Source organism: Phoenix dactylifera, chromosome 2, assembly GCF_051530095.1.
Source record: "Phoenix dactylifera cultivar Ajwa chromosome 2, Ajwa_hap1_PhDact_Kaust_v1.1, whole genome shotgun sequence".
In the NCBI taxonomy this organism is placed as follows: Eukaryota; Viridiplantae; Streptophyta; class Magnoliopsida; order Arecales; family Arecaceae; genus Phoenix; species Phoenix dactylifera.
In genome coordinates this window covers 54,497,554-54,514,608 of record NC_143191.1, presented here as the reverse complement: position 1 = coordinate 54,514,608, position 17,055 = coordinate 54,497,554, and the positions used below count along the sequence as shown (strand labels likewise).

Sequence of the window (17,055 nt, the reverse complement as noted above, 5' to 3'; positions counted from 1 at the left end):
TTATTAGTACGTACTATATAGCCAGATGATATACACTCGTCGACTTTCTGATATATAATACAAGTTTCTTTAATATATATAAGGCTACAAATGGGTCGGGTTGATCCGTGATCCGATACGGCCAGACTCGTTTAGACCCGATCCAATATGATTTAAAGGACCTATGGGGTCGGGTCGGGTCAAGTTCTAAAATTAGACTCGTTCTATTTTTCGGATCGGATTTGGGGTTGCCAAATTCTGACCCGACCTATTGGATTTTTGGGACAATTTTAGTTTCTTACTTTATGACCTAAACTGATCCAACCTAAACCCGATACACCATTAAGGCCCACAAGGGTGCTCAAAGGTTTCTAACTCTTCATTCTTTTAATCTCTTCTTGTGTTTGAAGACGAGAGGAATGAAGAGATTGTCTTCTATGTACAATCAAATGGCATGAATTTTATATTAAACCTTAAGTTGATTGTATTAAATAGGAGCATTGTTCCTCTATAAAGGAAGTTCAAACTAATGAAGACAAAATAGAGTTAATTTTGCCATATAGAAGAAAATAAGTTTATGATGAGTCCTTTGTAGCTATTAAACTTTGTCATGTGTCATTATCAAAACTATATTCCTTATTTTGGTCCATGTATGTTTTTTTGATAGTATGTTTAGAAAAAATAGTAGTAGATAATTTTTAACAAATTCAGAAGATATTACTGCTGAGTAAAAAGGATTAGCATAGATGCAATTCTTTTCTACTAAAAAAAATATTGCATATATGAACATAATTTTTTTTTTAAAAGCTAATAAGGTTGAGTCTATCATTATTAGGTTAGTTTGCAATGGCATCGATTCTTGATATTTAGGCACTTTCACTTGTATGGTCTTGCATAATCTGCTTTCTATAGTTTTTACTCATTGCAAAAAAAACCAAGTATATAAAATGACAAATACAAGGATCTAACTCGGACCCGACCTAGACTCGACCCGGACTCGAATTTTTTAGGTTGGGACCAGGTTATACATGGACCCGACCCGATCTTCTATTAGGTTGGATTTGGGTCTGGGTCCAACATCTAGTAGGCTAATGCATATCTTTAGATAAATCAATGCATTGTTTTCGTAAAATGGTGTTCATCAATATCAGTACATAGCGCACCGTTTTTTAGCTTTATTTAGCGTAAGAAATTACATGCATACCTATCTTTAGATTCCATAAACTTTTAGATGCAAAGATTTTATAAATTATAGAGGAATTTGTAGAAAGAGAAGTGGACTCAAAAAGAAAAAGAAAGATCTCACATATAGAAGAGACAGCTTGACAAAGAAGAGGATAGATAGAGAGGCTTGATGAGAAAGAAATGAGAATGTTGTGCATAATTTTTTTTCCTTTTTGGGTTTTTTTTAAAATTATGAGACCAATATTTTTTTTTTCTGGTGCTCGCCCCATATTATTTTCAATCGTGAGGCGGGACTCGGAAAAAAAAAAAAAAAAAAAAAAAAAAAAAAAAAAAAAAAAAAAAAAAAGAAGAAGGAGATAAGAGGGGCACCGAGGATTAAAAAGTATGCCCATTGGTGGGTGGAAGATTTGGAGAGGATATGACCAAAAAAAGAAAATATACAGAGAGGGGAGAATTGGAGGCTATTGCGGGAAGAGGGAGGGATGGGTTTGGAGGTATTCGTAGCCTGTAGGTAGGTAGGTGTTGCTCCGCTGTTCTTTGGCCGAATGTTGGAAAGGAGATTCGGAATATGCACACGTAGCCTTGGTCAACCGATGTAAGATACAAATTACCCCTTCCTCAAGCTTCCTCCCGGGGACTTCCACGCAATACTATTGATTTCCATATCCTCTTTAAATAATTACACGTACATAGACAATATTTATGGAATGAATATGATATGACCACCGAGGTGGTAGCACGAGCGAAAACGAAGCTTTGATTACACTGGGTGGCCTAGGTTCGAAACACATGGGCGTCAATTAAATATGGAGACCGGATGCTCTCCACCTGGTTTGCTCGGTAGAGTCGCTATTTGGTCCGCCGGTACTGAGGTGGTGCTGGGGTGACGTACTTACACGTGGAGTAACCCATGGGTCGGAAAGTGTATTAGTAAGGATGGCTATTCTGTCTATCCGCATCGAACCTGTGAGGACCCATGCGGGCGTCTGTTTAATCGCACATTGGTCATTCGCTGGATAGATTTTGGGTACTTATATAGGATCAGAGAATCCAAATAATACCTTCCGGCTAGCCATTTTGGGTGAGGTTCTAGGTTGTTACAAATGGTATCAGAGCGGACCCAGCCCATAATCTATGTGGACTAGGGGACACTACAACACGGATCCATCGGAGCTGACCACGGGCCAATCGTGGTGTTTGTGATTAGATTTGAATAGATTTGAACCCTTAGCCTGACAAGGACGTCAGGGCTTGAACGGGGGGAGTATGTGAGGACCCGTGCGGGCGTGTGTTTAGTCCCACTTCGGTTATTCGCTGGATAGATCTTGGGTACTTATACAGGTCAAGGAACCCAAATAATACCTTCCGGCTAGCTATTTTGGGTGAGGTCCTGGATTGTTACAGAACCAGTGGGGGTTGCTACGCGGGTGAGGTTTTCCTCACCCCTCTCTTCTATTTTCCTAAGCAAAAATAAAAAATACGGCAAACATAAATTTAGAAAATCAATAAAAAATTTATTTGTTAAATAATTGCTACGACAAACTTTTTCTATAGCCCCGTCTACCCATCTCAAAGGAAAGAGAGAAAGAAAGCAAGGTATTAAAATCCATATATCATTAATAGTATAAGAATTATGTTAATGATATATATACACACACATGATGAATATATATATGCTTGCATATATGATTGGTAAAAAAATAAGATATATAAAGGATAATATAAGTCTTTAATGTTCATATCCAACCCCAAATTCGAACCTATAAAAAAAAAAAACTGGTATTGGCATGATGAATATGCTTATGCATATATCATATATGAAAAAGAATTCGGTCAGGATTGCATTGCATGATTGTTTTTTAGGTTAAGAGAGGCCAATCCCTATCCGTTCTATCTTGTATTCGCCATTGCCGCTGAATGGAGAATTTATATAGAGATGTTGAAAGTAAGGACAAATACCTTTATATATATCTTTGGGAAAAAAAAGAAAGATATGATTCGTTGCATCGATATGAAAGCATACAAAGCTGTTATATAACTCACCCACCCAAACCACTTGGTTTTTTTCCAACAAAGCACATGTCCAAGCTCAAGTTTATCCAAGGGTGGTAATTTATCACCCGATCTATCAAATCGACCTGCTTTAAACATCTACAAGTCTGGTATGAATGGATTTAGGTCGTAAACAAATTAACTTGTGCAAACCTGTTTGTTAAGTGGATTAGGTCAAAAATTTAGACTTTTGAACCATTTAACCTATTTTAATCTGTTTAATAATTAGACTAGATCATGACCTGACCTGTTTAATCTATTTAAGATATATTTAGCATATTTAAAACTTACTTAACCCATGTCTACTCCATTTAGCTTGATTCATTTAACGTGTTTAATTAGTTTAAATCCACTTAACCTATTCAATATATTTAATTTGATTTAACATGTTCAGTTCACTGGTTTACCTATTTAATAAATAGGTGAGGTAAAGATCTATATTTTTGACTTATTCAATAAACTAGCCGTATTTGGATTGGTAAATTGTTGACTTAATTAGCATTTGACTATCCAACCCGATCCATTTGGATTGTCACCTACACTCTGTTTAAAGCCCACATGCATAGATTTTAAACTGCTTCATCCTTTATAATACATTCTTCTATACATATTTCAAGGCGCTCCATCCTCTCTCATCTATCACCTACATAGATATCAAAGCACTCTACCTCTATCATGCATCTAGATTTCAAAACGCTCCATCTTTTTTCATCCATCCATTTGCACAAATCTCAAAACACCATATCTTTTATCATCCATATACTTATACAAATCTCAAAGCATTCCATCTTTTATTATTTATCTATCTACATAGATCTCAAAGCACTCATTTTTAATTTATGCTAAAATAAGGGCAGTCCTCGAAACTTCACGAATTTAAACTTTTGGTAGCTAATGGACAGTTTTTAAACTTCTAAATTTAAATAGGCTAAATTTGTAGTTGTATGTCTGTAATATTATTTTGTTCCATCTCGCGGACTACCTCAAGCTAAACTCTCACACAGGGAACACCGAATCCGACCAACCATCTCGGCTCGCCAAACTCCTGGACTCGAGAACGGCAACGCCTACCCCAACCCTCCTCCCGGTGCACGCACGGACAACCATTTCTTTCGTCCCCGCGCATAACATTTTATATGCGACACATTGTCTCATCCGTTAATTAATAAGAGACAGCGTTGCCCTTACGGGACGTAATATATAGGTGGACACGATTTATCCGCATACAATGTCTATGCGTTCACACCGTAAATCTCTTTGGCTGTCGCCACACAGCATTAGCGTGATCAAGTTTCCAAAGAACTTCCAAAATGTCAACCGTCTGATCATTATCTGACGGATTAAAATGCTCCGAGGGCACGGAAGGTATCCTATACCAGTCTTGGGCGGTTGGGCCTTCTCGGCATCTCCGTTGGCGCCTCATTCTCTCTTGCTTGCGATTAGATGAGGGTAGATCGAAGGAGAGATCTCAGAGAGGGGAAGAACGAAACCCTAAACCTAGGTGGGAGTGGAACAAGTGTGGATACCGTGGCCACTGCTCGCCGGCGAGGGCTGCATGAGTAGGCAGGAAGAAGACGAGCACGGCGGCGATCCCAGGTTCCTCAAGTTCCCATGGGGTTGGTTATCCTGTCCTCCTCATGCTCTACTTCTGCTCTGCCGCCGCATTCGCCGCGCCCCTCCTTCCTCTCTTCTGGAGCTCCGCCTCGCCGCCGGCTTATATCCCTCCGACGGCTGAGGCCGAGGCCCCCCGGGTGCTCGATTTACAGGTGAGTCTCTGTCATCGAATCGATGGTTTCCGATTGTTTTATAGTTTTGAGCTGGAAAAATCTTTTCTTTTTATTTTTATTTTTTGGGTTCGGGGTTGGGGTATTATGTGGAACTAGTTCTTGTACAGGATTAATGCATATCCAACCATGGTTTATGCTCCAAATTCGGTGGAACTGTAAAGTTATTAGATTTTTGTTTTTGGATAGTATGGAGGCCACTCTGATTGGGCGTCAAGGTGCTTGTGATCAAGTGAAGTTCTATAATCCGTCATTGTATTTATTTATAGGCTTTCTTGACTTACTTTGAAATGTTTCAGCATTCATTTCCCAGTTCCCAGTTCCATGTATAAGGCCTGACCCTGACGGATCGTTTGGAAGCTTGCCTCCTTATTTTGATTTAAACGTTGATGTAGCTGCTGTTGTGTCATAATAATTTCCAATACATTAGCCCATGGATAGTTCTACTTTCATGGATCAAGAATTGGACAAGTAGTTGGAAAGTTGGAAAGAATTATCTAAAATTTGGGAAAGAACTATCAATTTATTGAATGTTTTCTTAGATGAGTTTGTAAGCAAGAATATATAGAACTGTAATAAATTGGTAGAGCAGGAGGAATAGTAGATAAAGAAGAAGATAAGGGGAAAGAAAAGAGTTTTGATTCGAGTGGCTGAAATAGGATGAGAGGAGATTATCGTATAGAGAATGAAGTTGAATTAAAGAGAGAGTAGAAAGATGTTTTTGGCAAGAAAGGGATCGAGTGCACTCTTTTCACCAGTCAGGCTATTATATGGAACAGGGAGGCCATTCTAAAATAAAATAAAAATCTCTTTTATTTTTTTACATATTTGTGGATTTGACATTTTCTACCTGAATGTCTCTTGGATTTAATTTCTAGAAAATAATGATTAGCACCTTATTGATGTATCGTACATCTGTCTGAACATGTCTGATGTTGTTCTGTATCCTTGTTGCAATAACATATGATTTCAGAGCATTTGATGGACATCTCTGGAGTTTTTTACCAGGTTGGGCAACTTCATTTCAAAGTGCTCTATCACGAATGTTGACATCGATTTTGAAAATGCGGCAACTGAGGATGAGGTCTCAGAAGACCTTCGATGCCTTCCATCCCTTCCATCAGGTTGCACCATTCCATATATACATGTCGCACCAGATATTCTTGATTCCAAGCCCTTATTAGCAACGGAAGAGACCCATGTAAAATCCCATTTTAAAACATTGCCGGTATGGTGTTCTTATTTATATTCACATTAATTACATCTTTTCTAAAAAATCAGAGCACATTTAGCTGATGTGATTTGCTAGTCAGTAGCTTAACACAATTCATTCATATTTAAAATTTCACTCCTCAGGTTTTGTCTGAAAGGGAACAGGAAACACTAGCAGCCACTCCAGCTCACCCTGCAGCTTTATATGGTAGGAAAAATTTTCAGTTAAAGTAACTTATGTTATTGTTATATTTTTTATTGGCTATAAGCCCCTTCCCTACTACTTTTATTCTGGAAAGATATATTGAGAAATAGTGAAAAATCATTTAATTATAAGTTCATAACCAATACCTCAGCATCTATCTAAAATCACTTTTAATTTTCTTGAGAAGATTTAACGTCAGGAATTGGCAAAAATTCATTTAATCATGACCAACCTTGGCATCTATTTAATATTAGTTTTAGAATTTCTTTGGCCTTCTGTTCGGCTGTTCCTAGGCAGCAGTGATGGGTGGTATATCTGGTATTAACTTGTAGCAGAAGTTAATACCAGATCCAGATGTACCACTCTTCACTGCCACCCTAGGAGCAGCCATATGGAAGGCCAAGGAAAAAAAGGTGAAATCTCCTCTTTTAGTAAATTTCACAGCTAAGTTTCTAAACATCATATGCATATATATAGTTATAGCTGAAACATAATAAATTACAAGTGTACAACTCTCTATGCAATAAACATTTCCTAAGTGCACTATAGTAAATGTTCTTATTTTCCCCTCTAGCTCACCTAATATTAACTTTTATCATCATAGATATACATGACTTGTAAGTGTTCTAGTCATGCCATATGGCATCTTTTGTCACAACATTCTTGTAATATATAAAGGGTCGTTTCAGCTTTGTATGCTAGCTGCTCGGTTGGAAATTTGGTGGAACAACTGTGGAACTTTGCTTGGCCTGCTTCTGTTGCAATTCTTCATCCAAGTTTGTTGCCTGTGGCTGTTGTGGGTTTCTTCACAAAGGTATACAAGTCATTTAACTTATTTGAATTTTGAAAAGAAGGTGGTTACAAATTTCATGATACACAGCTTTCAATCTTCATCGGGGCTCCAATGGTTGGCAAACTTATGGATCATTTTCCTAGAGTTCCAGCATATCTCAGTTTAAATTTTTTCCAGGTATGCTAATTTCCTTCTAAATATTCTTGTATCTCATGCCTTTAGGTTAGCGAGCTTCCATAAATTACATGCGCTTAGTTATAATTTTTTGTTAATGTTGAGCCACTGTTTATGGTTCCTCACAAGGATAATGTGTTTGTTAACAACCTCATTCTGTCAGACAGCTGCTCAGTTATTGTCAGCTGCAATGATCATATATGCTCTCACCACCACACGCCGCATTACTACGTCTGCTGTGCTTCTCCAACCTTGGTTTATTGTACTGGTAGTAGCTGGGGCAGTAGAAAGGCTTGCAGGATTGGCATTAGGGGTTTCCATGGAGCGTGATTGGGTTGTGCTGGTAATTAGATGTTTTTACCTTCGCTGCTGCCTAAATCAATATTTTTAGCTGTAATTATGTTTATGTTATGCCCTGTTTCTCTGTGAAGTTAGCAGGCACAAACAGGCCAGTTGCGCTAGCCCAAGCAAATGCCATGCTTTGTCGGATCGATCTTCTTTCTGAGGTGAAAAATTCGCTGCTGCTTATAATTAGTTAAACCAATGCTGTTATATTTTTCAAGGGCTCATCCTGCCATAGATCTTTTCAGCTCTAAATGCAATTTCTATGAAAATATTTGTTCGATGGCCATACCTCATTATATATTTAAAATGCCTTCAGACACTTAAAAGAATCGAGGCTTATGACTTTTGCCATGCATTTTGTACTCGCAGAGATTAAATTTGCCTTTACAATGTAATTATTATATGGTAAACTGCAAAAGCCCAATATTTGTATGGTTTTGCTAATTCTTTAAATGCTTGGCTTGTTTGATCTTTTATCATTTTGCTGCATGATGCATGGTGACAATAGTTGACATAAAGTTACTTGTTTGGTTTATTCTTTGGAAATTCCTAGGTTCGCCAATTATTGCTGTCTTCTTCACCTTTTATTTAATAGATATATTTAGTATTTAGATATCAAGAATGTACCGCTTTTAATTTTTTGGGTAATTATTCACAAATGAATCTGAAAAAAAGATTTTCGTTTTGGTGACTTCCATGCATAAATGGCTTTATTTGGATTTTTTTTAGGAATCTCTGAGTTAAGTGGCATATTCCTCATGCTTGGGGCATTTATGCTGTGAGGAAATGCTAATTATGCTGCTAGTAATTATGGTGGTGTCTTTAACTTGTCCATGCATGCTTCTTTCCATTGACACACATTTCCAAATATTATTATTTAAATATGTTACTCCTCAAAATAAATTGCTGGATTGGCCTCTCAAAGAAATTATTCATGTTCTGTCCGGCTGGTCCTCCCTGTAATATTCTGGTGGCAACAGACAATACCATATGAAATTTTGGTATCGCATTTGATATCGTGCGCTGATTTTTTTTTGTAATGTTTCTTTCGTAATTTGACTTGTACTTGATTTGATATCTTCCCTTCTGTCATTTCCCGTCCTCCAGATTCAAAATAGTTAACTGCAGATTTGTCTTAGATGATTAATCCCTCATATATAATGTCATTTATATGCATGCCTACAGATAGCTGGTGCTTCACTTTTTGGCATTTTATTGTCCAAGCACAATCCTGTGAGCTGCTTAAAGATTGCTTGTTGTTTAATGATATGCTCGCTGCCTGTTCTGGTAAATATTTTCTGGCTTTCTTGCGTGATATTTCAATGCTATAATAGCATCCTTGGGTTCCTATTCATCACGTTTATTCTTGCAGGTTATACTGGGGCAATTAGTCAATAGGTTTTCTGGTGATGTTCTTAATTGCTCTAGATATCCTAGTGATAAGTCTGACAGAGCTAGACCTCCGCCTGATGCTGGGAAGATAGGTGAATCTAGTTAACCGAAAATGTGTGCTTTTCCAAAATAAAATTAGAGATCATATTTCTAATGCTCTTTAACTTTTCAGTGAAAAATGGAATGGATGCCATCAGACAAGGCTGGAAGGAATATAAGCATCAGCCTGTTCTTCCCGCAAGTATTGCATATGTGCTTCTTTATTTCAATATAGCTCTTGCACCGGGTGCTATTATGACAGCACTCCTAATGCATCATGGTAAATTTTCCCTTTTTATCATTCTGTCTTGTCCTTCTGGCTGTAATCTGGCTTGGACATTAATCATAATTTGATGTCTCATTGTTTATTGGAATCGCTATTTCTCATGCATGATGATTTTTGTAAGAAATAAATACTTGAATTTCTGTGCATTTTCCATGTATTGTCTTGGAATTGTTGAATATCAAGGATTCAGTTTTTGATGATCAGGTTCCTAGCAGTTGTCATCGTAACTGTCTGTAAAAAAGTGACCTGCTTCTAACCAAAAGCTATTTTAGCATGTTCCAGTTATGTTTTTAAAACCAGAATTCTGTTGACAGTACATGCATTCTTTGGATTGTTTTCTTAGTTATGTTTTCTTGTAGAATTGATTTGGTAAAAATTGGTGGATGTGCATTCTTGTTGCTATTATTTTCTTCATGTTATATTTGGTCTTTTATACCTGTTTTGGTTCTTTGACCAGCAAAATCTTTATAGGTTGGATCAGTCTGGTTGGTTTCAATTCTCACCCAAAATTCATATTTACCACATTGTTTTCATGTTGTTGATGTCTAACAGGGATAAACCCATCTATTATTGGTGGATTTAGTGGATTATGTTCCATCATGGGCTTTGCCGCAACATGCATATCTGCTACTCTAGTGAAAAAGCTTGGCATTTTGAAGGTTGTTCCCACCCCACCCCAAATACTGTCATTTGTGATTTCAAACAAGGCTGATTAATAACAAATAGCTTAATTTTACAGGCTGGAGCAGCTGGATTAATTTTTCAAGCCTTACTTCTAACAGCAGCTGTTGTTATGTATTGGACTGGTTCTATCTCCCAGCAAACTCCACTATTTATCTTCCTCTCTCTAATTGTAAGCATCACAAACTTTTCTCCAGTATTTGATGTTTTTGCCACAAGCAGACTTTTCATCATTTTTAACGATAGACTAGAACCATCACATTTTTTGTGTTCTTTTTTATTTTTTAAAGTACCACCTGAATTATCTTAAATTAAAATCTTCCAGGATAATGTCATTTTATTTTATTATTTTTATATCTTTTTACAGGTATTATCAAGGCTGGGACATATGTCATATGATGTTGTAGGGACACAAATTCTTCAAACTGGGATTCCTGCTGCCAAAGCAAATTTGATAGGGACTACGGAAGTTTCAATTGCAAGCCTAGCCGAGTTTGTAATGTTAGGTGTTGCTATAATCGCAAATGATGTTTCCCATTTTGGTTTTCTGGCCATGCTTTCTGTTTCCTCGGTAGCTGGGGCTGCATGGATGTTCTGTCAATGGGTAGCTAATCCAACAGACGAGCATAGGAAACTCTTCACCTTTGATCCTCAGACATAATGCACAGTAAAGTCTTCCATGCTCTTGGTATTGCTGTGTTAGCTTTTATCTCTTTTTACTTGTATTAATTCATGATTATTGAAAAAAAATGACTTGGCATATAGCTCACCAAGCTCTCTTTTGCATTGATGTTAAACTCATGTTAAGGGAACTCTTACTTCTTAAATTTAAGAATGGTAAGCTGCCATTAATAACAAAAGGGATGTTGGCTTTCACCATGCATTAAGTAGTAGCAGTTGTTGATGCCATTAGAATATGCTTGCAAAATATTTCTGACATGTTGATTGGTTTTAACTTACCAAATTTCTACATTCAAAAATGTTCCAGCCGAAGTTAGTACCAAAAGGAGGTTATTTGCTAATAACTTATGACGATGTTCGTAACTTGTTAAAGAGGATATGAATGTCACCCAACTGCAAAACTGCAGAGCCCTAATAATCTGGTCATCTTTCAGTATCCAAGCTATTATGCAGATGCATGTGACTGTCTCATTATAAATCACTAATAGCTTATAAAGATTCTTGGAACTCGTAGTTGATGAGCATGCTGTGTCATCCAACTTAGCTTTGATAATCTGGCCATCTTTTAGTATCTAAGTTACTAAGCAGATGCATTGTCTCATTGGGAATCACCAATATTACATACGTACATACATAGTATGTATGTATGTAGAAAACAGAGGAGGGTCAACGTGACCCACCCCATGATTTCCTTTGGAATTTGACATCAAAGATTATAAGAGAGAGAAGTAGAGAAGAAGATAAAAAAGTACAGGCCAGTGAAAAAGGAAGTAGAAGAGATGAGGGAAGAGGGGAGATGGTGGCAATGAGAGATGAAATGGCCAAGGATGTCATTTTATTGGAAGGAGCTTCACTGAAGCCCGCCAATGGTGTGCCAGACAGGTTGAATCTTTGACACTTGTTTGGCTGGCAGCAGAGGTCCATTGGATGAAGAGGCCACAGACTGTAGGAAGCGAGCTGGTGGCAACTGCAAGATTTATTTCTGCTGTTTCTTTCATTCTAATGGCGCCCTTAGAATGCATTGAGAAAGTTGCTCCAGCACCCCCCTTCTTTCAAACTCTTGCCTTTCTCAGACATAGTTTAGAGCATATGTTACTGCTTGATAAGTTGCTCCGGTATCCAAATAGGGCCTTAGTGTCAAAATATTATGCATTTGTAGCTATCTCATTGGGAATCATCAAAACAGGTCATTTTAGTTTGGGCTGCAATTCCTTTTTATCGGCTTTTATACTTTTCATTTTCTGACTTATATTTATGACTACCAAAAGTTGACTACCTTCATGGATGCTTGTGGCCTCACTGCATGCAGAATGGCAGATTTTAGATATTTGACCAAGAGGTTGCCTATGATGCTAAAGGTGTGTCAGGCTAATCTGAGAACCGCTGTTGCTTCAGCTGGGGAGTTAAAATGGATAGCTATCACTCCAGTGGTTGTTCTCACAGTTGCTATGGAAGTTTCTAACCGCACCAAAGTTTCTAATATAGATGTAAAACCAAACCTACATGCATATCACAACATTTTAATTGGATCTCCAATTCAAAAATTGTCGTCTTCATACAATTATATGTATCACCATTTTTGTAAACTAAAGTTGTGGAAACAAATGCGATGCAAAAAATAATTCTTTTGTCAGAACCAGATGTGTGTTTCAAATTCTTTATCTGTACAGTAGTCTGTTTTGAACAAGCTCTCTGTAAGGCATGCTTGTGCCTCATGTTTACAGGTAGACCAATCATTGATCCACATGCGATCCCTTTCGAGCCAACCTATCCTTGACGATTACAGAGAGCCAATCACATGAAAATTTTTGTTCTCTCCAGAGCACCTGACTTCCATAATGCTTTCATACTAATCACAATGCAGGAGTTGTAACATAACAGAAAGAGAATTTGTATTCTGCTGCTTTTTTTTTTCTTTTTTTCTTTTTTATCGTGAAGCTTTGAGGGATAAGTAACCATGAAGTCAGCCTCTACCTTCTATACCTGCACTACAAGAAATTGTGAAAAATCCAGAACTGAATTTGTAGCATGAGAACTATACATCAGCAATACGCAAAAGCATAAAGCTGTGACATATATGCAGCTATGTTTCTTCCACATATTTCCTTCCACTCAAGAGGTATTGCTGTCATCCTTTGATGGCGTTATGAAGAAACAATAAGCTGTAATCGTTTGTAATCACTTTGGGATGCTACAGTACTTAGTAGGAATATTATGTTTCAATGAACTAACTACTAATTATGCTTCATGAGAATCTGACGAACTTTAGAACACAAGGTTACAGACATTGTGTTAAAAAGTAAAACAGGATAAAAAATATTAGACACAGACTTGGGAGAACTTTACTGAGTATGCATGAATAATAGATGCCAATAGGACTTGAGATGGGAATGTCTGAATTCGCTTATACTATTAAATACGTGTTGCTATCAGCTTCAAGAGCCTGACGGTGCAGGAAAAAAATGGACAAGTATCAAAAAGAAAATACAAACCACCGAAGATTTTCTAATACGCCCAGTAAAATCATCCACATAAACTGGTCGAAGATAAATCTTGATTTATCCAAGCATTATATAGACATATTCTTATCATCCCCCTGGATTCATGAGCTGGGAGAAACACAATGGAAACATATTACCGCCCTGTTGGATTGATGAGCTGAGAGAACACTACACTGTCATTTAGGCCATCAGATTCATCGCTCGCTCCGCTCCTTCCACCAAGGCTTTCAGTATGGCTGCCGCCATTGAAGCTGCTGCTGCTGGTAACTGAATTACAGTCCGCACCGATTCCGGTCGGCATCGGTTTCCCTCCTTCATAATGTTCTTGTAACTGAAGAGCAAACTCTAGATTCCACAACACATCCCCCATAGTAGGCCTATCAACACCTTGATCAGAGAGGCACTTCTCTGCTGTATCTGCAAACTTCTTCAAGCATTCTGGATCTATCTTTCCTTCAAGAACTGGATCAATAATATCCTCGAGAAATCCCTTCTTCTTGCAGTGCAAAGCCCAATCAGCGAGACTCACCTGCTCCCTTGGAAGGCTTGGATTCAATGCTGGCCTCGCACATAAGACCTCAAAGAGAACCACCCCAAAGGAGTAGACATCAGACTTATCCGTCAGCTGCTGCCTTCTGAAGTACTCAGGATCCAAGTACCCGAAGCTACCTTTCACCACTGTGCTGACATGAGTCTGACTCATCGTCGGCCCGGTCTTCGACAGCCCGAAATCCGAGACCTTGGCGACCCACTTCTCGTCTAAAAGAATGTTGGTCGTCTTCACATCCCTGTGGATAATTGGATACTTAGCTCCCGTGTGCAAGTAGTGCAGCCCCCTCGCAGATCCTATACAAATCTCCAGCCTCTGCCGCCATGAGAGCGGAGGCTTGCCGCTCTTGTACAGGTGCTCCCTTAGCGTTCCATGAGCCATGTAGTCGTAGACTAGGATCATCTCGCCGTCATCCTCGCAGTACCCAATGAGCGAGACTAGATGCTTGTGCCTTAAGAAAATATAAAATATATAAATAAATCTTTCATAAACTTAACCTTTTGGAATAAGTGATGATTTTAACTTGATGTCTAAGTAAAGATCCTGAATTCGAACATTGTCTCGGGACTCTTTAATTGTATTATTAAAAATTTTAATTTTATAAACTTAAACTTTTGGAATAAGGGGTGATAGCAACATGCCTGAGCTTCGAGAGCATCTCGATCTCGGTCTGGAACTCGTGAACGCCTTGCTCGGACGACGGGTTCGATCTTTTGACCGCCACTTTCAGCCCCCCGTCGATGACTCCCTTGTAGACCTTCCCGAACCCTCCGACGCCGATGACCAGCGACTCCTCGAAGTTCTTGGTGGCTTGCTTGATCTCGGCGAATGAGAAATGCCGGCATAGGCCTGCCGCCATCGTCGACAGATGGCTCGAGGCATAGCTCTTTCCGGAGATCGTCGATGTGTGAGAGTTTCCGTAGAGTGGCAACCAACCTGAGCCGCCCGTAGAGCCGCCCCCGTCGATCCTCTTCTTGCGCTGATACATGGCGAAGCAGATGGCGGCGAGCACCCCGATCGCCGCAGCGCCGCCGGCCGCCCCGCCGATCATCTTGGTCCTGGTCGATGAGTCCTTCCCGAACTCACGATCTTGCTCCCCTTTCGCCCTGGACATCGGAGACGGCTCCGGATTCGGCCCCGCCAGGTTTCCTGCGTTGCTTAATTTGAAAATCTCCAAGCCGTTCAAGATGGAGTCGTAGTACTCAGGCTTGGACGCCACCGAGGGATGCAGTGCCACCCACAGCTGCTTGTCCCCAGGTCCGCCGGCGACGGCCACAGCGTAGTCCTTGTAAACCGGCACGCCCTTCTCCGACGTCCATGCGAGAACGTCGGCGGCGGCAGTCGCCGTCTGGTTGTCGACAAATATATCGAACACCCTCTGATTGGGCTTGTCCAATTGAAGCTCGCAGAAATGCAGCCTGACGACATAGGTGAAGTTCCCATCCACTTGGAAGACCCATGAGAGATTGTAGTTCAGGTTGATGGCGTTATCGGCCCCCATCGACCTCGCCGTCCGGTAGACATCGAGGGGAGCGATGTACTTCGAATCATCCGACGGGTACTTGATCTGGAGATCCTTTTCAGCGGCGAAGGAGATGCCGAAACCCGCACCGTATATGTACGGCGAGTCGTCGTACCAAGTCCGGCTAAGCCCGGAATCATTGCTCGCCGGAATGTACTGCCCACCGACATTCAATCTGTACATCACTTCGAGCGCGGATCTGCCGACATCCACGGTCGAATCGGAGAAGCCGACCAAGTCGGCCGGCTCGGAATAGATGTCAGGCATCGAAATGATCTCGATTCCGTTGACGAAGGCGTATGGGTTCTGGTGCTTGTCGGAGGGTGCGAAGGTGAGGCTGAGAGCTCCATCGGAGGAAGGCGGGATCGAGAATTCTTTGACAATGTAGGCTTGCGTCAGTGCCTGAGCGGTGACGTGCGCGCTGAAGTTGCGGAGGAGAGTGATCCCACCGGAGACGGTGACGGAGAAGTAGGCATCCTCCGGGTTGAGGTTGTTGTAGGTGGATGGATAGAAATGGAGGCGAATCCAATGGCGGTCCTTGTCGGAGACGGCGAACTTATACGTGGACTCCGATGTGAAGATCCGGGCGGTCATGTAAGGGACCGGGGACAGGAGGGACGGATCCTGGAATGCGGCCTGCGCCGCGGCGGAATTGCCGGAGGGGCGGAGTTTGGAGCCGTTGTCGGCGGCCCATTTCCGGTTGTCGGCGTCGGTGCCGTCGGCGGACGAGCCGCAGTTCAGGAGGATGGAGTCGGTGGGAGTGTAGGTGTCCGGAAGCGGGGCGGAAAGAACAGAGAGGAGGAGGGAGAAGGAGGAGAGAGCGAGCAAGGAAATGTGCATGGATTTCATGGCGTACAGGAAAACAAGGAAACGATGGGGGGTCAAAGTTTTCCTGTACGCCGGCGAGGGCTCTTTTTTGGGAATTGGGATTGGACTAAGCCATGGATTGGGTGAGAATGGAGGAGAGGGGAGAGCTTTTTTTTTTTTTTTTTTTGGTTGGTTATTTTTCTTTTTGTTCGCAGTGCTTTGATCGTTGAGAGATTTGAGGGGAGGAGAGTGAAAAACGGATGGCTTCGGTTTGTATTGAATGGCGAGAAATGCTTCATTCAAGAGACCGTGGAAAAAAACGGTTTGTGCATCCATTTGGCCGAACGCCAGACTTTGCAACAATGGTGTGGTATTTGGTTCAAAATTTGGGCTGTTCTCCAATGTTTCAAGGGATGTTATGGTCGTTTGGAGAACTAGGAAGCAGAAAAGGCAACAGCCAAGAAGCCAAAATCTAGGTTGTGTTCAGTTGAATGTACCTGAATCATTGTATCTTGCTAGGGTGGTGCCAATTTGGGTAAGTTGGGTTCGGCAAAATGATAGTTATATGAATCAATTCAATGGTAAAAGTTTTTTAAATTTGTTTAAATGCATTGTAGACTGGGACGAGTTAGGTCAGGTCGAGTATGATTAAGTTGTTCAGTTTTGTTTAGGTAGAGCAAACCTAAGAAATAATCTAAATGGTTATACTCTGGGTTACCTAGATTGAAGGAAGCCTATTGTTTCGTTGGAATTCAAGTTGGATTTGAGTTGACTCGGACCTTCAAAATTTGGAAATTGAAGACATGATGTTAATATTTTATTATATGAAATTATAACCTAAGGTAACTGTTGGAGAAAAAAGAATCG

The 17,055-nt window shown here is 40.1% G+C and overlaps 2 protein-coding genes across 5 annotated transcripts; one reads left to right on the top strand and one right to left on the bottom strand.

The window, feature by feature from the left end:
* Positions 1-4,531: 4,531 nt before the first annotated feature.
* On the top strand, positions 4,532-13,053 carry IREG3 (iron-regulated protein 3). Of its 4 annotated transcripts, none has more exons than XM_008811035.5 (14): positions 4,532-4,982; positions 6,009-6,228; positions 6,357-6,420; positions 7,107-7,231; positions 7,298-7,387; positions 7,548-7,727; positions 7,816-7,890; positions 8,915-9,016; positions 9,102-9,213; positions 9,294-9,440; positions 9,999-10,105; positions 10,186-10,299; positions 10,495-10,794; positions 12,118-12,444. In XM_008811035.5, the coding sequence occupies exons 1-13, from the start codon at positions 4,828-4,830 to the stop codon at positions 10,786-10,788; spliced, it is 1,785 nt and encodes a 594-aa protein (XP_008809257.4). In that variant the 5' UTR covers positions 4,532-4,827; the 3' UTR covers positions 10,789-10,794; positions 12,118-12,444. The 4 variants fall into 4 exon arrangements, with proteins under 4 accessions (XP_008809257.4, XP_008809258.4, XP_017701652.4 ...); XM_008811036.6 differs by lacking the exon at positions 12,118-12,444 and adding an exon at positions 12,533-13,053 and having other exon boundaries at positions 4,589-4,982; XM_017846163.5 differs by having other exon boundaries at positions 4,589-4,982; positions 10,495-10,815.
* A 140-nt stretch (positions 13,054-13,193) lies between these two features.
* Positions 13,194-16,600, bottom strand: LOC103721014 (receptor-like protein kinase ANXUR1). Its single transcript, XM_008811033.5, has 2 exons — positions 14,501-16,600; positions 13,194-14,310 (listed from the first exon to the last, which is right to left on the bottom strand). The coding sequence occupies exons 1-2, from the start codon at positions 16,522-16,524 to the stop codon at positions 13,443-13,445; spliced, it is 2,892 nt and encodes a 963-aa protein (XP_008809255.4). The 5' UTR covers positions 16,525-16,600; the 3' UTR covers positions 13,194-13,442.
* Positions 16,601-17,055: the final 455 nt, after the last annotated feature.